Genomic DNA, 26,334 nt, shown 5'->3' with positions numbered 1-26,334 from the left:
TCGTGTCTGACGAATTTATTGGAGTTCTGTGAGGATGTGTCCAGGGCGGTGGATAGAGGAGAGCCGGTGGATGTGGTGTTTGTTGATTTTCAGAAGGCGTTTGACAAGGTACCTCACAAGAGGTTATTGCATAAGGGAAGGAGGCATGGAGTTGGGAGTAGGGTGTTTGCGTGGATAGAGGATTGGCTGTCAAATAGGAGGCAGAGAGTGGGGGTTAATGGGTGCTATTCGGATTGGCAGTTGGTGACTAGTGGAGTGCCCCAGGGGTCGGTGCTGGGGCCTCAGCTATTTACCATTTATATAGATGATCTGGAGGAGGGAACTGAGTGTACGGTGTCGAAATTTGCTGATGACACCAAGATTGGTGGAACGGCAAATTGCGCGGAGGGTGTGGAGAGTCTGCAGAAGGATTTAGATAGGCTGGGCAAATGGGCCAGGAACTGGCAAATGGAATTTAATGTTGGCAAGTGCGAGGTGGTCCACTTTGGTAGGAATAATGGTAGGAAGGACTATTACTTACGTGGCGAAAAACTGCAGCAGGCGACGGTGCAGAGGGACCTCGGGGTCCTTGTGCATGAGTCGCAAAAACCCAGCCTGCAGGTGGTCCGGAAGGCTAATGATGCTGGCCTTCATAGCGAGGGGGATTGAATATAAAAGTAGGGAGGTCTTGCTGCAGCTGTATAGGGCACTGGTGAGGCCGCAGCTGAAGTAATGTGTACAGTTTTGGTCGCCGCACTTACGCAAGGATATTTTGGCCTTGGAGGGAGTGCAGAGCAGGTTTTCTAGGCTGATACCGGAGTTGAGGGGGTTGAGCTATGAGGAGAGGCTGAATAAACTAGGCTTGTACTCGTTAGAGTTTAGAAGAATGAGGGGAGATCTCATTGAGACATCTTAGATGATGAATGGGATGGATAGGATAGAGGTGGAGAGACTATTCCCGCTCAGAAAGGACAGTAGAACTCGGGGGCACAGCCTGAAGATAAAGTGGGGGGGCGGTTTAGAACAGAGTTGAGGAGGAACTTCTTCACTCAAAGGGTGGTGAATCTCTGGAATTCTCTGCCCGTTCAAGTGGTGGAGGCTACCTCGCTAAATATTTTTAAGACGCGGGTTGATGGGTTTTTGATAAGCGAGGGGTTAAGGGTTATGGGGATAGGGTGGGAATGTGGAACTGAGCCACGACAGATCAGCCATGATCTTATTGAATGGCGGGGCAGGCTCAAAGGGCTAGATGGCCTACTCCTGCTCCTATTTCTTGTGTTCTTATTTCCAAATCTGGATGATGGGTGGCTTGGGAGGGAACTTTCAAGTGTTAGTGTTCCCATGCACCCTTCTCCTTCTGGTGAGTTCTTTCGGGTATACACCTTTCTCAAACCCTTGCCAACAGGCTGCTTTAGCGATTTTGATATTGATTTGATTTATTATCGTCACATGTGTTAGTGTACAAAGAAAAGTATTGTTTATTGTGCGCTATACAGACAAAGCATACTGCTCGTAGAGAAGGAAAGGAGCGAGTGCACAATGTAGTGTTACAGTCATAGCTAGGATGTGGAGCGCAACTTAATATAAGGTAAGTCCTTTCAAAAGTCTGCTGGCAGCAGGGAAGAAGCTGTTCTTGAGTCCGTTGGTATGTGACCTCAGACTTTTGTATCTGTTTCCTGACAGATAAAGGTGGAGGAGAGAATGTCTGGGGTCCTTAATTATGCTGGCTGTTTTTCTGAGGCAGGGGAAGAGTCAATGGATAGGAGGGTGGTTTACATGATGGACTGGGCCACGTTCACAACCCTTTCTATTTACTTGCAGTCTCGGTCAGAGCAGGAGCCCTACCAAGCTGTGATATATCAGGAAAAGGTGCTTTCTATGGTGCATCTGGAAAAATTGCTGAGAATTGCAGCAGATGTGCCAAATTTCCTTCACGTCCTGAGAAAGTAGCGGTGTTGGTGGGTTTCCTAAATCATAGCGCAACATGGAGGGACCAGGACAAGTTGTTGATAATCTGGACACCTGGAAACTTGAAGCTCTCAACCATGGCGGCACGGTGATACAGTGGCGAGCATTGCTGTCTCATAGCGCCAGGGACCCGGGTTCGATTCTGGCCTCAGGTCACTGTCTGTGTGGAGTCTGTACATTCTCCCCATGTCTGCATGGATTTCCTCCGGGTGCTCCTGTTTTCTCCCATTGTCCAAAAGACAAGGAGCAAAGAAAATTACAACACAGGAACAGGCCCTTCAGCCCTCCAAGGCTGTCCAACTTAACTAAAACTCCTGACTTTCTGGGGACCATATCCCTCTATTCATGTACTTGTCAAAACACCCCTCAAAAGTCACTATCGTATTTGCTTCCACTCCCTCCCCCCAGCAACAAGTTCCAGGCACCCACTACTCTGTAAAAAATCTGCCTTGTATATCTCCTTCAAACCTTTCCCCTCGCAACATCAACCTATGCACCCCAGTAATTGACTCTACCACCCTGGGAAAAAGCTTCTCACTATCCATTCTGTCCATGCCTCTCATAATCTTGAAGACTTCAATCAGGTCTCCTCTCAACCTCCGTTGCTCCAGTGAGAACAAACCAAGTTCCTCCAACCTCTCCTCATTGCTAATGTTCTCCATACCAGGCAACATCCTGGTAAATCTTTGCTGCACCCTCTCCAAAGACTCCACATACTTCTGATAGTGTGGCAAACAGCACTGAAAACTGTATTCCAAGTGCAGCCGAACTCAGGTTCTATAAAGCTGCAAAATGACTTGCCAATTTTTAAACTCAATGCGCCGGCCGATGAAGGCAAGCATGCTGTACGCCTTCTTGACTACCTTCTCCACCTGCATTGCCACTTTGAGTGACCTGTGTATCTGTACACCCAGATCCCTTTGCCTATCAATACTCTTAAGGGTTCTGCCATTTACTGTATATTTCCTATCTGTATTACATCCACAAACTTGTTAATCAATCCAGTTACATTTTCCTCCAAATCATTTATATATATTCCAGACAGCAAAAGTACCAACACCAATCCCTAAGGAACAGCACTTGTCACAGCCCTCCATTCAGAAACACACCTTCCACTGCTACTATCTGTCTTCTTTGACCGAGCCAGTTTTGTATCCACCGTGCCAGCTCACCTCTGATCCCATGCGACTTCACCTTCTGCACCAGTCTGCCATGAGGGACCTTGTCAAAGGCCTTACTCAAGTCCATGTAGACAATATCCACTGCCCTACCCTCATCAATCATCTTTGTCACTTTCTCCAAAAACTCGATCAGGTTCGTGAGACGTGACTTCCCCTTCACAAAACCATGTTGCGTCTCACTAATATAACCACTTATTTCCAAGTGGGAATAAATCCTGTCTCGAAGAATCCTCTCCAATAATTTCTGTACCACTGATGTAAGGCTCACCAGCCTGTAATTACCTGGATTATTCTTGCTACCCTTCTTAAACAGAGGAACAACATTGGCTAATCTCCAATCCACTGGAACCTCCCCTGTAGCCACTGAGGAAACACAGATTTCTCTCAAGGCCCCAGCAATTTCCTCTCTTGCCTCTCTCAGTATTCTGGAAAATGTCCCATCAGGCCCTGGGGACTTGTCTCCTTTACTGTTTCTCAAGAACCCCAATATCTCCTCCTTTTTGATCTCAACATGACTCAAATTATCTACACATCATTTCCCAGACTCAACATCCACCAAGTCCTTCTGTTTGGTGAATACTGATGCAAAGTATTCATTTAATATCTTGCCCATTTCCTCTGGCTCCAGGCATAGAAATCCTCCTTGTCCTTGAGTGGGCAACCCTCTCCCTGGCTACCCTCTTGCGCTTTATATATGTATAAAAAGCCTTGGGATTTTTCTTAATCCTGCTGGCCAATGCTTTTTCATGACCCCTTTTAGCCCTTCTTACTCCTTGCTTAAGTTTCTTTCTACTTACCTTGCATTCCACACTTGTTTTGTGTGTTCCCAGCTTCCTAGCTTTGACAAATGCTTCCTTTTTCTCTTTGACTAGGCTCACAATATCTCTCGTTATCCAACGTTCCCAAAATGTACCATATTTATCCTCCATCCTTACAAGAATGTGTCAGTCCTGAATACCTATCAACTTACACTTGAAAGACTCCCACATGCCAGATGTTGATTTGCCCTCAAACATCTGCCCTCAATCTACATTCTTCGGTTCCTGCCTAATATTATTATAATTAGCCTTCCCCCAATTTAGCACCTTAACTTAGAACATAGAACATAAAACATAGAAAAACTACAGCACAAAAAGGCCCTTCGGCCCACAAGTTGCAACGAACATATCTCTACCTACTCGGCTTACCTATAACCCTCAATCTTACTAAGTTCCATGTACTCATCCAGAAGTCTCTTCAAAAACCCTATTGATTCCACCTCCACCACCACTGTTGGTAGCCGATTCCACGCACCCACCACCCTCCTGAGTGAAAAACTTACCCCTGACATCTCCTCTGTACCTACTCCCCAGCACCCTAAACCTGTGTCTTCTTGTGGCAGCCATTTCAGCCCTGGGAAAAAGCTTCTGAGAATTCACTCGATCAATACCTCTCAACATCTTATCAACCTCTATCAGGTCACCTCTCATCCTTCGTCTCTCCAAGGAGAAAAGACCGAGCTCTCTCAACCTATCCTCATAAGGCATGCCACCCAATCCAGGCAACGTCCTTGTAAATCTCCTCTGCACCCTTTCACATCCTTCCTGTGATGAGGCGGCCAGAACGGGAGCACAGTGCTCCAAGTGGGGTCTGACCAGGGTCTTATACAGCTGCAGCATTATCTCCTGACTCCTAAACTCAATTCCTCTATTGATGAAGGCCAGTACACCATACGCCTTCTTAACCACATCCCCTATCTGCGAAGCCGATTTGAGAATCCGATGAACCCGGACCCCAGGATTCTTCTGATCTTCCACACTGTTAAGAGTCTTACCCTTAATATTATATTCCTTCATCCCATTTGACCTGTCAAAATGAACTACCACACACTTATCTGGGTTGCAGTCCGTCTGCCAGGAGACTTGAGGACACCACACTTAGCTTTATCCATCACTACCTTAAAGCTTACTGAATTGTGGTCACTGTTCCCGAACTGCTCCCCTACTGAAACATCGACCACCTGGCCGGGCTCATTCCCCAATACCAAGTCCAGTATGGACCCTTCCCTAGTTGGACTATCTACACACTGTTTCAGGAAGCGCCCCTGGATGCTCCTTACAAACTCTGCCCCATCCACGCCCCTAGCACTAAGTGAGTCCCAGTCAATTTAGGGAAAATTAAAATCTCCCACCACAACAACCCAGTTATTTTTACACTTTGCCAACATCTGCCCACATATCTGTTCCTCAATTTCCCACTGGCAGTCAGGCAGTCTATAGTAAACCCCCAATATTGTGATTACACCTTTCCTATTCCTGAACTCTCCCCATATTGCCTCACTGTATGAGCCCTCTGAGGTATCCTCCTGGAGTACAAATATGATATTCTCCTTAACCAGGAATGCAACTCCCCCACCCCTTTCACATCTCTCTCTATCCCGCCTGAAACATCTGTATGCTGGAATGTTAAGCTGTCAATTACGTCCTTCCCTTAACCAAGTCCCTGTAATGGCAACAAAATCATAGTTCCTAGCACTAATCCCAGCTCTAAGTTCATCTGTCTTACCTGTTACACTTCTCACATTGAAACAAATGCACCTCAGTCCACCAGACTCTGATTAGCAAGCCCTCTCTGCCTGCTATTTCTCTGGTATTTACTGGTCCTACTCTCAGGTTCCCCTTCAGCTAATTCACCTTTGCTTTGGTTCCCACTGTTATCGGACAACAAATTTTATGAAATTGGGCACACAAAATGGAAGCAAACTAAAGCTATCCTCAGAGCCCTCCACTAAAATCACAAAGTAACAGACACTGATCAGTAGGCAAGAGCATGCTTTTAGAATGCAAATGAGGGCTCGCACATAAGGGAAATTGGTCAGGATGGCACCTACAGGAACTAAATTAAAGAACACATCCCCACCCCATCAAAATCAGCACTTCTAAACCAGTCAAACAACCCATAGAGACAGCTAAAATTAACACAGTTAAGGAAAGCATCCCTGGCCCCTCAAAACTCTTGAGATCAATAACACACCCATGGTTCAAACCCCAGAGATCCTAGACCATTAATAACCAACCAGACAAAAACAATTAACACACACTTAAAACAATTGGTCCAACACTTTCGGGACAGTCCGATTGTACGTCCTGACTTTGTTTCTCCGTCGACGTTAAAAGAAAAGAAAGCTGTGCCGTTATTGAACTTCACCCTGAGTCGGTAGTGGTCGTTTTGCCCACTCGCAATAACACCACCCTGCCTGCCAAACTAGTTTAAATCCTTCCGATTGACACTAGCAAACCTCCCGGCCAGAATATTTATTATGCCTTTCCAGTTTAGATGCAACCCATCCTTCCTGTACAAGTTCCATCTGCCCCGGAAGAGACCCCAATGGTCCAGATATTGGAAACCCTCCCTCCTACACCAGCTGCTTAGCCACGTGTTCAGCAGCACTATCTTACTATTCCCAACCTCACTAGCACATTGTACAGAGAGTAATCCTGAGATTACAACCCAGAAGTCCTGCTTTTAACTTTCTACCTAACTCCCTAAACTGCTGCTGCAGGACTTCATCACTCTTCCTGCTTATGTCATTAGTACCAATATGTATCAGGATATCTGATTGTTCGCCCTCTCCCTTCAGAATGCTTTCTGTCCATTCAGAGATATCCTAGACCCTGGCATCAGGGAGGCAACATACTATCCTGGAGTCTCTTTCACGTCCACAGAAACGCCCATCTTCACCTCTAATTATAGAGTACCCTATAACTATTGCTCTAGTCCACTTTATCCCTCCCTGCTTAACAACAGAGCCAGCTGTGGTGCCACTGCTTTGGCTGCTGCTGCTGCTGGTATCCCCTGATAGTCATGATGTGGATATGTTGGCGTTGGACAGGGGTAAACACAGTAAGAAGTCTCACAACACCAGGTTAAAATCCGACAGGTTTATTGGGTAGCACGAGCCACTAGCTTTCGAAGCGCTGCTCCTTCGTCAGGTAAGTGTCTCTTACCTGTTCCCTTACCCTGCCCCTTACCTTACGAAGGAGCAGCGCTCCGAAACCTGGTGGATTTTGCTACCAAATAAACCTGTTGGACTTTAACCTGGTGTGGTGAGACTTCTTTCTGTGTTGATCCCCTGATAGCCCATCTCGCCCAACAGTATCCAAAATGGTATACTTGTTAGAGAGGGGGATGATTGCAGGGGATTCCTGCACTGACTGGCTGCCCCTTCTGGCGGTCACCCATCAGACTGCACCTTGGGTGTGACCATGTCTCTCAACTCCTATCTATGAAGCTTCCTGCCTCCTTCATGCTCCTAAGTGCATCCAACTGCTGCTCCAACCTATCCATGCGTTCTGTAAGGAGCTGCAATAGGGTGAGCTTCCTGCAGATATAATAGGCGACACACTGGAAGCATCACAGATCTCCCACATCTCAGAACTGCAGCACTTAACCCCACTGACTGACATTTTGAGCACCAACACAATTGTTTGAAAAATTGTATAAAACTTAGCTTCACTTTTACCTTCCTTTTTGCAGGGTTAGAGGAGAAGGAGAGTAGGTGGAAAACACTAATGCAATGTTTCTGGCTTAACACTCCTTCAGACCAGATCTTCTGCTTCCCACTTCTTGGTAAATGTTGCACCAGTGAAGTCCCTCAGCTGCTGCGACCAGATGGTTAGGTGCATTGGCCATGCTAAATTCTCCATCAGGGTACCCGAACAGGTGCCAGGGTGTGGCAACTAGGGGATTTTCACAGTAACTTCTTTGCAGTGTTCATGTAAGCCTTACTTGTGACACCCATAAATAAACTTTAAACTTTATCATTTGAAAGAAGAAAAATATGGTTTTGAATCCAGAGTTCCGAACATGTACCAGCCAACACTTGGTGCAGTACTGAGGACATGCCGCACAGCCAGAGGTGCTGTCTTTTAGTTGAAACGTTTACTCGAGGAACATGCCATTAATCAAGGGCATTAAAAATGTTACATAATAGCATATTAGGTTGGAGCAGGAGTAGACCATTCGGCCCTTTGAACCTGCTCTGTCATAGAGCAATACAGCATGAAAACAGGCCCTTCGGTCTAACTGATCCATGGTGCCCTCCCAGCAATCCCAACTGCCCACGTTTGGCCCATATCAGAATTACATAGAATCCCTACAGTGCAGAAGGAGGCCATTTGGCCCATCAAGTCTGCACCGACCACGATCCCACCCAGGCCCGATCCCCAGAACCCCACGCATTTACCCTAGCTAGTACCCCTAACACTAAGGGGCAATTTAGTATGGTCAATCCACCTACCCTGCATAGCTTTGGACTGTGGGAGGAAACCGGAGCACCCGGAGGAAACCCACACAGACATGGGGATAATGTGCAAACTCCACACAGACAATGACCCGAGGTTGGAATTGAACCCGGGTCCCTGGCGCTGAGGCAGCAGTGCGAACTGTCTGGCAAATTTTCACCCACTCGCTCAGCCTCTCCAAGTCCCTTTGCAGCTTCTTTGTATCCTTCTCACAGCTGACACCAAGTTTTGTGTCATATTGGAAATATCACATTTAGTCCCTCCATCTAAAACATTGTGAATAGCTGAAGCCCAAGATACTGATCCTTCCAGTCCCAAACCCATCACAGCTGGCCCACCTGAAAAAAGACCCATTTTTTCCTGCTCTCTGTTTTGTGTCCCAAATTTCTCAATCCAATCCAAGACCCACCACCCCCCAATCCCATGTATGCTAAATTTGCTTATTTTTGAGTGGCCAGGAAGCGCTAGAAAGTAAGGTACATTTCCTAATCGTCATAGAGTATAGACCCTTGGTGAGACCACACCTGGAGTATTGACATAGAGGGAGTGCAATGAAGGTTCACTAGACTGATTCACAATCCCTTGATTCTCTTTTGTTTCTGGAGAGTTTTTAGCATTTCCTCTCTTTTTATTCATTGGACTAGCACTGCCCGTGAACTAGTTTGCTTGTCAAGCTATTTCAGAGGGTATTTCAGAGTCAACCACATTGCTGTGGCTCTGGAGTCATATGTAAGCTAGACCAGGTAAGGATGGTGGATTTCCTTCCCTGAAGAACGTTAGTGAATCGGATGGGTTTTTCTGACAATCGACAATGGTTATCATTAGACTTTTAATTCCAGACTCAAGTTTCACCATTTGCTGTGGTGGGATTCGAAGCCAGAACCCCAGGACATTACGCCGAATCTCTGGATTGCTAGTCCAATGACGATACCTCTAAGCCACAGCCTCTGACGAAACAAGATCACATGAGAACCACCTCAGTAAATCAAACATTGCATGCGAGCAACACAATGTAATCTTGTCAGTCCAAACTAAACAATGTCTCAAATCAACATTTAAAAACTAGACTCATAGGACACTTTTGTGCCATTGCAACGGGCAACAAAGAGAAAAAAACACAACCCTAGAGATTAGACATGCAACAAACCCCATTACCAAATAGTCTGAATCAAACGTAAAGGGCGAGATTCTTTGATTTTATTTGACTTCTTATTGTTGTATGTGTGAGTATACAGTGAAAAATATTTTGTCTTGCGTGCTATACAGACAAAGCATACCGCTCATAGAGAAGGAAATGAGAGAGTGCAGACTGTAGTGTTACAGTCATAGCCAGGGTGTGGAGAAAGTTTAACTTAATACAAGGTATTTCCATTCAAAAGTCTGATGGCAGTAGGGAAGAAGCCATTCTTGAGTTGGTTGAAACGTGACCTCAGACCTTTGTCGCTTTTTCCCGATGGAAGAAGCTGGAAGGGACAAATGTCTGGGGCATGTGGGGTCCTTGATTATGCTGGCTTCTTTTCTAAGGCAGCGGGAAGTGTAGATGAAGTCAATGGATGGGAGGATGGTTTGCATGATGGACTGGGCTACATTCATGACCCTTTTGTTTCTTGTGGTCTTGGACAGAGCAGTAGCCATACCAAGCTGTGGTACAACCAGAAAGAGGTTTTCGACAGTGCATCTGTAAAAGTTGGAGAGAGTCGTAGCGGACATGCCAAATTTCCTTAGTTTCCAGAGAAAGTAGAGGTGTTGGTGGGCTTTCTTAACTGTAGCATCAGCAGGGGGGGATTAGGACAGGTTGCTGGTGATCTGGACACCTAAAAACCTGAAGTTCACCAGCCTCCAAGCCCCTTGGCTGGAGGTGGTGTGTTGTTTGTCAGCGGGATTATCTGGTTCCCATCGCCGTCAGTGGGAATTCCCATTGATGTCACCCCATGCCAGCGGGAAACCCACGGATGGGGATGTGCTGCCAGCGGGACTGGAGAATCTCACTGGCGTAAATGGCCAGAGAATTCTGGCCTAATAGGGAAACTCAATCAGGCTAAACACCTAAAAAATCTTCCTGTCTAACACAACCCCTGGCCCAACTATTTTGGACACCAACACTAACGGAAGAACTATCTCATCTCCGACCAACGTTTTAATATTGAGCTCATGTATACAAATATAGACTGCAATAGACCCCGATCCTAAACTCCAAGTAACCCACACTACTCACTCAAACCCTAAGTCTGACCCTCAACCTAACCCGAAATCTAACCCAAAAACTAGCCCTAAACACAAACCTAATCCTAAACCAAACCCTACATCCAATCTTAACTCTAAATCTAACCTGAATCCTGATGTTAAATGCAAATTTAATTTGAAATCTAACCTTATAAGACCACAAGATGTAGGAGCATAGGTAGGCCATTCAGCCCATCAAGTCTGCTCCACCATTCAATGGGGCAGCACTGTGGCACAGTGGTTGGCACTGCTGGCTCACAGCACCAGGGACTGATGTTCAATTTCTGTCTTGCGTCACTGTCTGTGTGGAGTTTGCACGTTCTCCCCATATCTGCGTAGGTTTCCTCCCGATGTTCTGGTTACAAAGATATGCAGGTTAGATAGATTGGCCATGCTAAATTGTCCCTTCGTGACCAAAGATTGTGCAGGTTAGGTGGATTGGCCACGCTAAATTGTCCCTTTGTGTCTGAAGATGTGTAGGTTAGGTAGATTGGCCATGCTAAATGTGTCGGGTTTTGCTGGGATAGGAGTAAAGTTAATCTGGTTTATTCAACATGGGCTGGGGACACACCTTCAGAGAGCGATGGTCCAAAGGTCCAAGTGACCACAGCTATTTTATGGGGCAAAGGGCACATTGATCTGTGCAGGTTTCATTCACTTATTTACAGATATAACGAACTTTTATTCTCAGCTTGTTATCGCTGTTAGCATTAAACCACACTAACCAACAGATTACATCAGCAGCAATTATTAGTATTTATCTCATTCCCAGCGGGAACCTTTCCACTGCCACCGCCCAACCCCCCTCCCCCCAACATCCTCCTTCCCCCGACACCCTCCTTCCCACCACCACCATCCCCCCAACCCTCACCCCAGAACAGACACACACATTGTCCTGATTTGGAACTCTGGGAGGGACTTTCCATTCTGGAAACGAGGTCCAGTAGTGGAAGTCGGAAGTCTTCAAATCCCTACAGTGCAGAAGAAGGCCATTTGGCCCATCGGGGCTGCACCGGCCACAATCCCACCCAGGCCCTTTCACTGTAACCCCATGTATTTCCCTTAGCTAATCCTCCTGACACTAAGGGGCAATTAGCGTGGCTAATCCACCGAACCCAAATGTCTTTGGATACCAAGGGACAATTTAGTATGGCCAATCCCCTTAACTTCCACATCTTGAGACTGCAGGAGGAAACTAAACATTTTCCTCAAATCCCTTAATGGCGTTTCCTGGGCAGGGGGGTGGTATATGTTTGGAATCCCATTTTCATCCGGTGAATCCTCACTAATAATCCAACACGCCGAAATCTTGTGTAGCAGACCCCCTCCCCCCCCCACCCGGTGATGATGTATGTAATGATTGGTGCATACACCTGGTGGGACAGACATTTTTCTGTGCCTTTGAGGTTAGCAAACGTTACTTCCGCCTTCCTGCTATGGGGTTGAGTGCACCAGGGGGTTGGGGTGGGGGTTAGGGTGTGGGGTGAGGTGGTGTTAGTGCAGAGAAGGTGAGGGAATCAGAGAGCAGAATGGAAGAGCAATTGCTTGTGTGGGGCCGTTCAGATGTGGCCCCTTAACATCCAAAGATGTGTAAGTTAGGTGGACTGGTCATGGAATTTCAGGGGAACAAAATTCCGAACTAATTTGCTGTCATCAGGAAATTCATGACATTTTGTAATTTATAGTGGTAGGAAATTTGGCATGTCAGCTACGACTCTCACCAACTTTTATAGATGCACCATAGAAAGCATTCTTTCTGGTTGTATCACAGCTTGGTATGTCTCCAGCTCTGCCCAAGAACGCAAGCAAGTACAAAAGGTTGTGAATGCAGCCCAATCCATCATGCAAACCAGCCTCCCATCCCTTGACTCTGTCTACACTTCCCATTGCCTCGGAAAAGCAGCAAGCATAATTACGGACCCCATGCACCCCAGACATTCCCTCTTCCACCTTCTTCCTTTGGGAAAAAGATACAAAAGTCTAAGGCCATGTACCAACCGACTCAAGCACAGCTTCTTCCCTGCTGCAGTCAGGCTTTTGAAGGGACCTACCTCGCATTAAGTTGATTTTTCTCTACACCGTAGCTATGACTGTAACACTACATTCTGTGCACTCTTCTTTCCTTCTCTATGAACGGTATGCTTTGTCTGTATAGCACGCAAGAAACAATACTTTTCACTGTATACTAATACATGTAACAATAATAAATTTAATTAAATAAAATGGGGCAGCACAGTGGTTAGCACTGCTGCCTCATGGATCCAAGGTCCTGGGACAATTCCTGACTTGGGCCACTGTCTGTGTGGAGTCTGCAAGTTCTCCCCATGTCTGCATGGGTTCCTCCCGGGTGCTCCAGTTTCCTCCCACTGTCTGAAAGATGTGCTGGTTAGGTAGTTTGGCTATGCTAAATTGCCCTTTAGTGACCCAGGATATAGAAGGGAAGCAAAGAGAGTGAGAGAGAGGGGAAGGAGAGAGAGAGAGAGGGAAGGCAGAAAGGGGGGCGGGAAGGGAGGCAGAGAAAGAGAGTGAGAGGGGGAAGCAGAGAGAGAGAGCGTGATTGAGGGGAAGGCAGATAGAAGGGGAGGCAGAGATAGACAGAGAGAGAGGGCATTAGAGGGATTAGTGGAGTAAATGTGTGGGGTTATGGGATAGAGTCTAGGTGGGATTCTTTGCACATTCTCCCCACGTCTGTGTGGGTTTCTCTGGATGCTCCGGTTTTCATAGTCTGAAAGACCTGCTGGTTAGATGCAGTGATGTGGAGATGCCGGCATTGGACTGGGGTAAACACAGTAAGAAGTCTCACAACACCAGGTTTAAGTCCAACTGGTTTATTTGGTAGTAAAGGCCACGAGCTTTCGGAGCTAGTGGCTTTTGCTACCAAATAAACCTGTTGGACCTTAACCTGGTGTTGTGAGACTTCTTACTAGGCGCATTGGCCATGCTAAATCTTCCCTCAGTGTACCCGAACAGAGTGTGGCGACTGGGGGATTTTCACAGTGACTTACGATGAATAAATAAACTTTTTACTTTGTTGCTGGTGCGGACTCAATGGGCCGTAGGGCCTCCTTCTGCACTGTAAGGTTTCTATGAAATCGAATTCTTGCAAACTTGGGCAGAGCAGAAGAAACACCAAGCAGAAAGGATGCTTTCTCTGGTTTATTTTGAGAGTGGAACAGCGTTTCCAGAAGCTTGTGGGATCACTATCAAATAAACTGGTTGGACTTTAACCTGGTGTTGTGAGACTTCTTACTTCTTTTGACAGTTGCAGCCTCCCTGCGAGGGTCACGCTGTGTGGATCAGTGGAGATATTGAGTCTGCCGATCAGAATGTGGATTCTGTTCCTTGTTAAGTAAGCCCCACCTCCAGCTCCACAGAGCAGAGTTTAATGCAGGAAGTGTTACGTATGCAGACTTCCCCACCTTTCCCACAGCTGTCTGAGGGGAAATCGAAACTTTGACCAGCCGCTCGGTGCTGGGGCCGAGGCAGCAGCTGAGGAGATGGAGAGTATCCTGGATGGAACTATCTGTCCTGTCTGCCTGCAGCTCTACAAGCAGCCAGTGAGTGTGCCCTGCGGTCACATCGTCTGCCGGGTCTGCCTCCCCACACCCCCTCTCCGGCCGGAGGAGGACGGCTTCCCGCTGCCCAAGCGTCTCCCCTGCCCCCTGTGCTGCCAGGAATTCGCTCCCCATGCCATCCGGAACAACCGCACCGCCAGGAGGAAGGTGGCCAAGGCTCGGAAACAGCTGGGCAGCCTGACTGGGCAGCGGGGAACCTCACCCGTCAGGGGAGGCATCGGGGGGGCAGTGGGTCAGCCAGTGCCCAGGGCAGTACCCGGGGAGGTCCCTGCAACCGTGCCAGCGAGAAGAGGTGCACGGAGAACCCGCCCAAGCAGCGCCTCGATGAAGGAGATCACCCAGATTTACAAGGTACGGGGAAGAGAGGGAGAGGGGGAGAGGGGTGGGGGGTGGCAGAGAGAGAGAGAGAAGGGAAGGTGGGGGGTGGGTGAGGCAGAGACAGAGGCAGAGAGCGAGAGAGAAAAGAGAGGAAGGGACAGAGTTGGGGGGAGGCAGAGAGAGAGAGAGAGAGAGATAGAGCAGAAGCAGAGAGAGGGGTAGGGGAAAAGGCAGAGAGAGAGAGAATAGAGAGGAAGGGACAGAGTCGGGGGGGGCAGAGAGAGAGGGGAGACAGCAGGGAGAGAGAGGGAGGAAGGGAGAAAGGGGAGGCAGAGGGGAAGGCAGAGAGAGAGAGAGAGAGAGGGGAAGCAGTGAGACAGGGGAGAGCAGGGAGAAAGAGAGAGAGAGAGAGATAGAGGGGAAGTGGAGAGAGAGGGGAGGCAGAGAGAGAGATAGATAAAGGGGAAGCGGAGAGAGGGGGAGAGCTGGGAGACAGAGAGAGAAATAGAGAGAGAGAGGGGGGAGGCAGAGATGGAGGCAGAGAGATAGAGAGAGACAGAAGGGAAGCAGAGAGAGAGGGGAGAGCAGGGAGAGAGAGAGAGAGAAGGGAGGCAGAGAGGAAGTCAGAGAGAGAGGGAGAGATAGAGACAGAGGGGAAGCAGAAAAAGAGGGGAGAGCAGAGAGAGAGAGAGAGAGAGAAAGGGAGTAGAATATAAAATATATTGGAATATAAAGGCAGGGAGGTCTTGCTGCAACTGTACAGGGCACTGGTGAGGCCACAGCTGGAGTACTGTGTGCAGTTTTGGTCGCCGCACTTACACAAGGATATTTTGGCCTTGGAGGGAGTGCAGAGGAGGTTCACTAGGCTGATACCAGAGATGAGGGGGTTGGACTATGAAGAGAGACTAAATAGACTGGGTCTGTACTCGTTGGAGTTTAGAAGGATGAGGGGGGATCTTATACAGACGTATAAGATAATGAAGGGGATGGATAGGGTAGAGGTAGAGAGATTCTTCCCGCTTAGAAAGGACAGCAGGACTAGAGGGCACAGCCTCAAGGTAAGGGGGGAGCAGTTTAGAACGGAGTTGAGGACGAACTTCTTCACTCAATGGGTGGTGAATCTCTGGAATTCTCTGCCCGTTGAAGTGGTGGAGGCTGCCTCGCTAAATATATTTAAGTCATGGGTAGATAGGTTTTTGGTAGGCAAGGGAATTAAGGGTTATGGGGAGAACATAAGAACATAAGAAATAGGAGCAGGAGTAGGCCACCTAGCCCCTCGAGCCTGCCCCGCCATTCAATAAGATCATGGCTGATCTGCCGTGGCTCAGTTCCACATTCCCGCCCTCTCCCCATAACCCTTAATCCCCTTGCCTATCAAAAACCTATCAACCCGCGTCTTAAAAATATTTAGCGAGGCAGCCTCCACCACTTCAACGGGCAGAGAATTCCAGAGATTCACCACCCTTTGAGTGAAGAAGTTCCTCCTCAACTCCGTTCTAAACCGCCCCCCCTTTATCTTGAGGCTGTGCCCTCTAGTCCTACTGTCCTTTCTGAGCGGGAAGAGCCTCTCCACCTCTATCCTATCCATCCCATTCATCACCTTGTGAGAAACGCAGCTCACAGTCAAACAATTTAGTCAAGTCAAGTTCTGAAGGAGCAAGATATTTTATTTAACGTTCTTGCAAGACCGGGTGTCCAATAAAATAGGCACACCTTACATCGATTTGCAGCACATTTTTATACTTTTTTACAAGCATTGTAATGGCTTTGCAATGTGTGGTTCTCCCCTAATTGGTGGTCCCTGTCCCATCTATGTGTTGTCATTCCCCTATTGGCTCAAGGTGCCCCAAGTTTCCATCCCCTCTACTCCCCATCTAACAATGTCTCCTGTTATCACAAGAGTGCATTAGTAAACTCATCCGTCTTATCTAACACTGTTACATGTCCAGTTCGGATTGACGGTAATCAATCCTTTGCCAACTTAATCACTGCTGTCCCGACTATCTCAGTGACCTTTTTCCCCCTTTTATGCTTAGTTGTAGAAACAACATATCTTGTATACCATTTGCTTTTTATAACTTGGACCTCGTACATTCCTTCAGGATGTGGTGTATGCTTCACTGCACACCACACATCTGGTGTTATTCCTACACCACAGGCAGTCTTTTTATTGTCCCTGACTATTGCTCTGTTAGCAGCAGCGAATTTTATGCCCTATGTTTGTGACTAAAATCACAGTTGTTTCCATAATGTGGGTTATCAATGTGCCTGACTATATCCAGTCTACCTAACTTTAGGCTATTTTTCTATGGTGTACAGATATATGTGTTAACAGCATCTTTGCCTGTTGCTCACAATCTTATATGTCTCAATGAGATCTCCCCTCATTCTCCTAAACTCTAACGAGTACAAGCCTAGTTTATTCAGCTTCTCCTCATAGTTCAACCCCCTCAACTCCGGAATCAGCCTAGTAAACCTAGAAAGCAGGAAAGTGGAACTGATCCACTTCAGATCAGCCATGATCTTATTGAATGGCGGGGCAGGCTCAAAGGACTAGATGGCCTACTCCTGCTCCTACTTCTTCTGTTCTTATGTTCTTATGACTGAGAGAGATAGAGAGGGGGGAGGCAAAGTGGAAGGTAGAGAGCGAGAGAGAGAGACAGAGAGGAAGCAGAGAGAGAGGGGAGAGCAGAGAGAGAGAAAGGGAGAGAGAGAGATAGAAGGGAAGGCAGAGAGAGAGAGAGAAGGGAGAGACAGAGACAGAGAGAAGGCAGGGAGAGAGAGAAGGGAAGGCAGACAGAGACTGAGACATTGAGAGAGAGGAAGGGAGAGAGAGAGAAAGAGGGGGCGGGAGGCAGAGAGAGAGAGAGAGAAAAGAAGGCACAGCAAGAGAAAAAAAGAAATAAAGAGAGCAAAACAAATGGGAGAGAAAGAAATGAGCGAGAAAACAATAAGTGAAAGAGAGGGGAATATGAGTGAGAAAACATTGAAGGCTTGAGGTAAAGATTATAATGTGTGTCAGGTTTGATCCCATGTATCTTATTCCCTCCCTGTGGCTAGTTTCACCTTGTACGAGGCCTTGCTAAGGCCGTGGCTCAGTGGTACTGTCACTGAATGAGTAATCCAGAGACCCAGCATTATGTTCTAGGGACCTGGGTTCGAATCCCGCCACAGCAGATGGTGGAGTTTGAATTCAATTTAAAAAATCTGGAATTAAGGATCTACTGATAACCATGAAACCATTGTTGGAAAAACCCATCTGGTTCCCTCATGTTCTTTAGGGAAGGAAATCTGCTATCCTTACCCGGTCTGGCCTACATGTGAGTCCTAAATGTCTAGACAAGCCATTCGGTTCAGGGACAATTAGGGATAGGTAATAAAAAGTGTTGGGTCAGCCAACGACCCACAGATGGATTGAAAGACGAATCTGTGTTCATCCTGATCCAGGAAATGTTGCGGAATAAACTGGAATCTCTTCAGAAACGGAAGGATTACCTTCACCAGTGCCGAGGTATGGAGGAGGCTAACCGAGACGAAGTGAAGGTAATATGTTGCACTGTCCCTCAGTGACCAGGATCTTGCCATCGTTCATTTATTAGTGTCACAAATAGGCTTACATTAACACTGCAGTGAAGTTACACTTTCCTTCCTTGTAGTGTTAATGTAAGCCTATTTGTGACTAATCCCGTAATCGCCACACTCCTGCGCCTGTTCGGGTACACTGAAGGAGAATTTAGCATGACCAACGCACCCCAACCAGAGCACCCGGCGGAAACCCACGCAGACATGGGGAGAATGTGCAGGCTCCACACAGACAGTGATCCAACCACGGGCGGCGCAATGGCACAGTGGATAGTAGCGCTGACTCACAGCGCTAGGGACCCGGGTCAGATTCCTGGCTTGGGTCACTGTCTGACTGGAGTTTGCATGTTCTCCCCGTGTCTACGTGGGTTTCCTCCGATTTCCTCCCACAGTCCGAAAGATGTGCTGGTTAGGATGCATTGGCCATGCTAAGTTCTCCCTCAGTGTACCCGAACAGGTGCCAGAGTGTGGCAACTATGGGATTTTCACAGTAACGTCATTGTAGTGTTAATGTAAGCCTACTTGTGTGACTAATGAATAAATAAAACCTGGAAATTGAACCCTGGCCCGTGGTGCTGTGAGGCAGCAGCGCTAACCACTGTGCCACCGTGCTGCCCCTAAATCTAGCTGGCCACCAAACTCTCCGACCTGGCTGTAGTGGAAGTGTGGCACGGACAGGCTGTAAGATCACTGCCTGGCGAGTTGGTACGTAACGGGCGCAAGCACCATGGCTGACTGCCTCCGTTCCATCTGATACTCAGCCACACCAACTGGAGTAAAACCCAATGTGGAACGGGGCGGCAAAAGATGACTTAATACCTTGTGCACCAGGCCCCAATGTCAGTGACACATTAAGTGAAGGAAAAGGCGACAATAATGTAACTTGTATTAAAAAGATCAGGCCCAGATACCATTGTCGTAAAAACCCATCTGGTTCACTAACGTCCTTTAGGGAGGGAAATCTGCCGTCCTTACCTGGTCTGGCCTACATGCAGCTCCAGAGCCACAGCACTGTTTAAGTTTATTTATGAGTGTCGCAAGTAGGCTTACATTAACACTGCATTGAAGTTACTGTGAAAATCCCAAATGGTGGTTCCTTAACTGCTCCTCAGAAATGGTCTAGCCAGACATTTAATTCAAGGGCAATTAGAATGGGCAATAAATAATGGCCCAGCCAGTGATGCACATGTCCCATCAATTAACTTTTCAAAAATAATCTTGTGATCCAACAGAGGTAATTAAGACAGGGTTTTGATAGCGTGGACATAGATAGTATATTTCGATGGCAGAGTGGGTTAGCGCTGCTGCCTCACAGCGCCAGGGAACCCAGGTTCGATTCCCGGCTTGAGTCACTGTCATTATGGAGTCTACACATTCTCCCCATGTCTGCGTGGGCTTCGCCTGACTGCTCCAGTTTCCTCCCACATATCAAAGATGTGCGGATTAGGTGCCTTGGCCATGCTAAATTGCCCCTTAGTGTCAGGGGGACTAGCAGGGTAAATATGTGGGGTTGTGGGAATAGGGCCTGGGTGGGATTGTTGTCGGTGTGGAGTTGATGGACCGAATGGCCTTCTCTGCACTGTAGGGATTCTATGATACCTGAACAGGCGCTGGAGTGTGGCAACTGGGGAATTTTCATTGCAGTGTTAATGTCAGCCTACTTGTAACAATAATAAACTTTAGACTTTAAACTGAATCAGTCACTCAGTCCTGCAGCTCCCTCCCTAACAGCATGGTGGGTGTACCTACATCGCATGGACAGTCGCGGTTCCTGGAGGGTGGCTCACCCACCGCTTTCTCTGGGGCAATTAGTCATCTCCACCGCCTTCTCTGGGGCAATTAGCCATCCCCAACACCTTCTCTGGGGCAATTAGCCATCCCCACCACCTTCTCTGGGGCAATTAGCCATTCCCACCACCTTCTCTGGGGCAATTAGTCATCTCCACCGCCTTCTCTAGGGCAATTAGCCATCCCCAACGCCTTCTCTGGGGCAATTAGCCATCCCCACCACCTTCTCTGGGGCAATTAGCCATTCCCACCACCTTCTCTGGGGCAATTACCCATCTCCACCACCTTCTCTGGGGCAATTAGCCATTCCCACCACCTTCTCTGGGGCAATTACCCATCTCCACCACCTTCTCTGGGGCAATTAGCCATCTCCAACCAGAAAGGATTTTGTCATTGCCCTTTGCGGCTTGGGTCACTGTGCGGGGTCTGCACGTTCTCCCCGTGTCTGCATGGGTTTCCTCCGGGTGATCCGGTTTCCTCCCACAGTCCAAAGATGGGGGGGTAGGGGGGCAGGGGGAATAAAATGAATCGCGCCTTGGAGACTATGTTGAACTTCAAGGAAAGTTTTTATTCCACATGCACGAGGGAGAGATGAAGTCAGGTCTGCAGTCCCAGGTTGCCTGTGAGTTGTCTCTGCCCATCATAGATTCATACAGGCTATTATATTTTTTTCAAGTCGCCAAGTTTCACATTAACATATTAATTCCCCAAGTTGGATACTGGATGGATCTTTAATCTCATTTTGCAAATACATTGTTCAGTACATCCCGCTAATCATTTAGAACAAAGAACCATGAAAATTACAGCACAGGAGCAGGCCCTTCGGCCCTCCAAGCCTGCACCAACCATGCTGCCTGACTGAACTAAAACTCCCGACGCTTCCAGGACCATATCCCTCTATTCCCATCCTATTCATGTATTTATCCAGATGCCCCTTAAAAGTCACTATCGTATCTGCTTCCATTACCTCCCCCGGCAGTGAGTTCCAGGCACCCACCATCCTCCGTGTAAAAAAACATGCTTTGTATATCTTGTTTAAACCTTGCCCCTCGCACCTTAAACCTGTGCCCCCTAGTAATTGACTCTTCCACCCTGGGGAAAAAGCTTCTGACTATCCACTCTGCCCATGCCCCTCATAATCTTGTAGACTTCTGTCGGGTCGCCCCTCAACCTCCGTCGCTCCAGTGGGAACAAACCAAGTTTCTCCAACCTCGCTTCATAGCTAATTCCCGCCGTACCAGGCAACATCCTGGTAAATCTTTTCTCTACCCTCTCCACATCCTTCTGGTAGTGTAGCGACCAGAATTGAATGCTATATTCCAAGTGCGGCCTAAGGTTCTATAAAGCTGCAACATGACTTGCCAATTTTTAAACTCAATGCCTCGGCCGGTGAAGGATTCTCCAGAAATTTCTCTGGAAATTTCCGTTTACCCAATTACAAAGTCAAAGCCTTGTGTTTGCCCAACTGATCAACAATGATGTGTTAGTTGGTCCCCTCACTCCTCTGCTCAGTGATCATGTCTTACAAAGGACTATGACATCTCTGGACTCTATGGAGTCTAGCCAGTTCTCCCATTGTTGTGATAACTCAGAAAGATCTGCACGTGACTGTTGTTAGAAATTGATGGCATGCGTCGATCGTTATCTGTCAGCAGACCAAAGCTCTGGCTACCTGCGTTAACCCTTTCCTTTCCTCTGGTGAGGCCTGCTCTCTGGGCTTGCTCTATATACCTCTGCATATTACACTGAAATTAAACAAAATATCAACGGACGTATCTATTAAAATATAAAAGACACAATCCCTGATATTGCCCTGCAACAGTGTTAAGTTGATTGGCCGTGATAAATTGCTTCTTGGTGTCTGGGGATTAGGAGGGTAAATATGCGGGGTTACGGGGATGGGACCTGGGTGGGATTGTGGTCTGTACAGATCCAATGGGCCAAATGGCCTCCTTCTGCGCTGTAGATTCTATGAATTAAGGCCCCAGGGCTGGGTTCGAGTTTGAACGAAACCTCGCGTTGACGGAACTCAAAACCCTAACTCCTCCAGAAGTACGTCGAGGATCTCCGGGAGAACATCATGTCCGAGTTTGCAGAATTGCTGCAGTTTGTCAGGAGCGAGGAGGAGGCCATGTTGGCGAGACTCGAAGAAAGGCACAAAGCGGTGTCCTGCAAGATAGAGGACAACATGAAGAAGATTACGCAGGACACGGCCGCCATTAATCAAACGATAACGAACGTGGAGAAGATGCTGGCTCTGCAGGAAACAGAGTTGCTTCAGGTATCAATACGATAAATAACCCATTCATCACACAACCTTTCAGAGCTTTAATAATGTGGATGGAGGCTTTGGAGAGGGTGCAGAAGATTTGATTTGATTTATTATCATCACGTGTATTGGGATACAATGAGAGGTATTGTTTCTTGCGCACTATACAAAGCATCCCGTTCGTAGAGAGAGTGCAGACTGTAGTGTTACAGTCATCGTTAGGGTATAGAGAAAGATCAGCTTAATGCAAGGTAGGTCCATTCAAAAGTCTGACGGCAGCAGCGAAGAAGCTGTTCTTCAGTCATGACTTCAGACTTTTGTATCTTTTTCCTGACGGAAGAAGATGGAAGAGAGAATGTCCGGGGTGCGTGGGGTCCTTAATTATGTTGGCTCTTTTGCCAAGGCAGCGGGAAGCGTAGACAGAGTCAATGGATGGGAGGCTGGTTTGCATGATGGATTGGGCTACGTTCATGACTTTTTGTAGTTTCTTGCAGTCTTGGCCAGAGCAGGAGCCCAGACCAAGCTGCGATACAACCAGAAAGAATGCTTTCTAGGGTGCATCTGTAAAAAATTGGTGAGAGTCGTAGTTTACCATGAGGACGCTGCCTGGATTAGAGGAAATGAGCTATAAGAAGAAGCTGTACAAAACAGGGGTTGTTTTCTCTGGAGCAGCGGAGGCTGAGAGGAGACCTGAGGAGGTGGATTTGAGACCAGGGAGAGATCAGCCATGATCTGGTTGAATGGCAGAGCGGACTCAAAGGGCTGAATGGCCTACTTCTGCTACTAATTGCTGATTAAAATCTATAAACCTAAGCAGCATTAAGAGGGTTGACAAAGAACGTGGCGGCACAGTGGCCGGCACTGCTGCCTCACAGCACAAATGTCCCAGGTTCGATTCCCAGCCTCGGGTCACTGTCTGTGTGGAGTTTGCACGTTCTCCCCGTGTCTGCGAGGGTTTCCTCCCACACTCAGAAAATGTGTGGATTAAGTGGATTGGCCATGATAAATTGTCCCTTAGAGTCAGGAGGATTAGCAGGGTAAATATGTGGGGTTATGGGAATAGGGCCTGGGTGGGATTGTGGTCGGTGCAGACTCAATGGGCCAAATGGCCTCCTTCCGAAGGTCGGGTGTCTATGATTCTAACAAAGTACAGCGCAGTAACAGGCCCTTCGGCCCTCCAAGCCTGTGAAGATCAAGATGCCCTAACCAAACTGACAAAAAACCTTCTGCCCTTATTCGATCTGTATCTCTCTATTCCCTCCCTACTCATGTACCCATCCAGATGCCTCTTAAATGTGCCCGCTTCCATCACCTCCTCTGGAAGCGCGTCCCCGCACATCTCCCTTAAACTTTCCCCCTCTGCCCCTGAACCTGCGCCCCCTTGTAATTGACACTTCCACCCTGGGAAAAAGCCTCTGGCCACCCGTCCACTATCTGCGTCTCTCATAATTTTGTAGACTTCTATCAGGTCTCCTCTCAGCCTCCGTCTTTCCAGTAAAAATAAATCTAGTTTATTCAAAACTCATAGCCACCACCCTCGAAACCAGGCAACTTCCTGGTATACCTCCTTTGCAATCTCTCCAAAGCTTCCACGCCCTTCCTGTAATGTGGCAACCAGAACTGGACGCAATAGAAGCAGAACCTTTTACCCAGTGTTGAAATGCCAAATGTTAGGGGGTGGGGGGGGTGGTGGTGGGGGCATGTGCTTAAGGTGAGAGGGGAAAAGTTCAAAGGAGATGTGAACGGCCAGTTTTATTTTTACACGACAGTGGCGGTTATCCGAAATGCGCTGCGGGGGGGTATGGTGGAGGCAGATACGATAGGGGCGTTTAAGGGGCTTTTAGATAAACACATGGGCAGCACAGTGACACAGTGGTTAGCACTGCTGCCTCACAGCACCACGGACCTGGGTTCAGTTCCCAGCTTGGGTCACTGCCAGTGTGGAGTCTGTACCTTCTCATAAGAACATAAGAAATAGGAGCAGGAGTAGGCCACCTAGCTCTTCGAGCCTGCCCCGCCATTCAATAAGACAATGGCTGATCTGAAGTGGATCAGTTCCAGTTTCCCGCTTTCTCTCCATAACCCTTAACTCCCTTGTCTGTCAAGAACCTATCTACCCGTGATTTAAATATATTTAGTGAGGTAGCCTCCACCACTTCAACGGGCAGAGAATTCCAGAGATTCACTGCCCCTTGAGTGAAGAAGTTCCTCCTCAACTCCGTTCTAAACTGCCCCCCCTTATCTTGAGGCTGTGCCCTCTAGTCCTGCTGTCCTTTCTGAGCGGGAAGAATCTCTCTACCTCTCCCCTGTCCATCCCTTTCATTATCTTATACATCTCTATAAGATCCCCCGTCATCCTTCTAAACTTCAACGAGTACAGACCCAGTCTATTCAGTCTCTCTTCATAGTTTAACCCCCTCATCTCTAGTATCAGCCTAGTGAACCTCCTCTGCACTCCCTCCAAGGCCAAAATATCCTTGCGCAAGTGCGGCGACCAAAACTGCACACAGTACTCCAGCTGCGGCCTCACCAGTGCCCTGTACAGTTGCAGCAAGACCTCCCTGCTTTTATATTCTATACCCCTCGCTATAAAGGCCAGCATCCCATTCGCCTTCTTGATCACTTGCTGCACCTGCAGACTGGGTTTTTGCGACTCATGCACAAGGACCCCCAGGTCCCTCTGCACCGTAGCATGCTGCAGCTTTTCGCCCTTTAAATAGTAATCCCTCCTACTATTATTCCTGCCAAAGTGGATAACCTCACACTTGCTAACATTGTACTCCATCTGCCAGGTCCTCGCCCACTCGCTCAGCCTATCCAGATCCCTCTGCAGACTTTCCACACCCTCCGCACAATTTGCTTTTCCACTCATCTTCGTGTCATCAGCAAATTTCGTTACCCTACACTTAGCCCCCTCCTCCAGGTCATCTATATAAATGGTAAATAGCTGAGGTCCCACCACCGATCCCTGCGGCACTCCACTAGTCACCAACCGCCAATCAGAATAGCACCCATTGATACCAACTCTCTGCCTCCTATTAGACAGCCTGTTTCGATTGTCTGTCCACACACAGAGTTGTGGAGTGGGCTGCCATCCAGTGAGTCTGCTCCACGCCAATGTTCCTTCCAATTTTTTCACCTCTAATACGGCCACCTGAAATAACTCCTCACAGGCCGGCGCCCCTTCACCAGATTCCCTTTATTTACCAGCACCACTCCTAAGGGAGCTTCAGATGCACAGTCAGAATCCGGAGTGCCAGTGGAAGTGACATTCCCATTTTTTAGATATAGTGAGGCTCCCTGATTATGACCTCAATCGGGGAGCTCATACTCGAAGATGTCAGCCTCGTGGAAGTCCTTACACTGCCCAGACTGATGATTTGTTAGCAGATTTCAAGGCTGGGCGTTTCCAAGCCAAATCTTCACTGGTAGGACGGAATATCTGACGGACCAGCCAAAGATCCGTTGATTAGGAATGCAAATTTCCTGCTCCCGAGTCCCGACTGCTAACTCCCTCCCTCTCTCCACAGATGATCACCGGCAGAGTATTTCTGAAACTTTCTGCTTTTAATTTCAGATTCCCACCTTCTGCGGTATTGCTGCTTTTTCAGTTTCGCTCTAATGTTGGCTCCTGTTTTTATTGCAGGATATGAGGTCCAATATCAGATGGTAAGTCCTGTTTTTTTGGTGCCCTTCACTAATCCACGCTTCCTTCTTCCATCCCTCTCCATCCCCCCAGCCTGAAACCCTCGGAATCTTTACATTCTTCTGATTCTGGCCTCTTGGATAATCAGTTGCTCTCACCCTGCTCTCCCACCACTCCCCTGGGGATAGCTATGTCCAAAATCAAATCTTGCTCTCTCCCTCCATCTCTTGTTTTCTTTCTCTCAGCTTCTCACTCTCATTCTCTCTTTCTGTCACTCTTTTTCCCTCACCCTCTTTCTCCCGTTCTCTCTTGGGCAATACAGTGGCACAGTGGTTAGCACAATTGCCTCACGGCACAGGGACCTGGGTTCAATTCCCGGCTTGGGTTACTATCTGTGTGGAGTTTGCACGTTCTCCCCGTGTCTGTATGGGTTTCCTCCATGTGCTCTAGTTTCCTCCCACAGTCTTTTAGCCATGCTAAATTCTCCCTCAATGTATCCAAACAGGTTCCGGAGTGTGGCGAC

At 47.8% G+C, this 26,334-nt stretch overlaps 1 protein-coding gene across 1 annotated transcript in view; it reads left to right on the top strand.

Annotated features, from left to right (window-relative positions):
• LOC145335742 (uncharacterized) overlaps positions 1–26,334 on the top strand; it is a 51,563-nt gene that overhangs the window by 20,357 nt on the left and 4,872 nt on the right. The window contains exons 9-12 of the mRNA XM_080181462.1: positions 14,064–14,559; positions 17,974–18,069; positions 21,947–22,177; positions 25,812–25,834. Of these exons, the coding sequence (XP_080037588.1) occupies positions 14,064–14,559; positions 17,974–18,069; positions 21,947–22,177; positions 25,812–25,834 (846 nt within the window). The remainder of the gene's footprint in view (positions 1–14,063; positions 14,560–17,973; positions 18,070–21,946; positions 22,178–25,811; positions 25,835–26,334) is intronic.

Source organism: Carcharhinus amblyrhynchos, unplaced genomic scaffold (assembly GCF_965287045.1).
Source record: "Carcharhinus amblyrhynchos unplaced genomic scaffold, sCarAmb.v2.hapA scaffold_40, whole genome shotgun sequence".
Taxonomy (NCBI): Eukaryota; Metazoa; Chordata; class Chondrichthyes; order Carcharhiniformes; family Carcharhinidae; genus Carcharhinus; species Carcharhinus amblyrhynchos.
The sequence above is the reverse complement of the archived record's forward strand: the minus strand, read 5'-3'. Positions and strand labels throughout refer to the sequence as shown.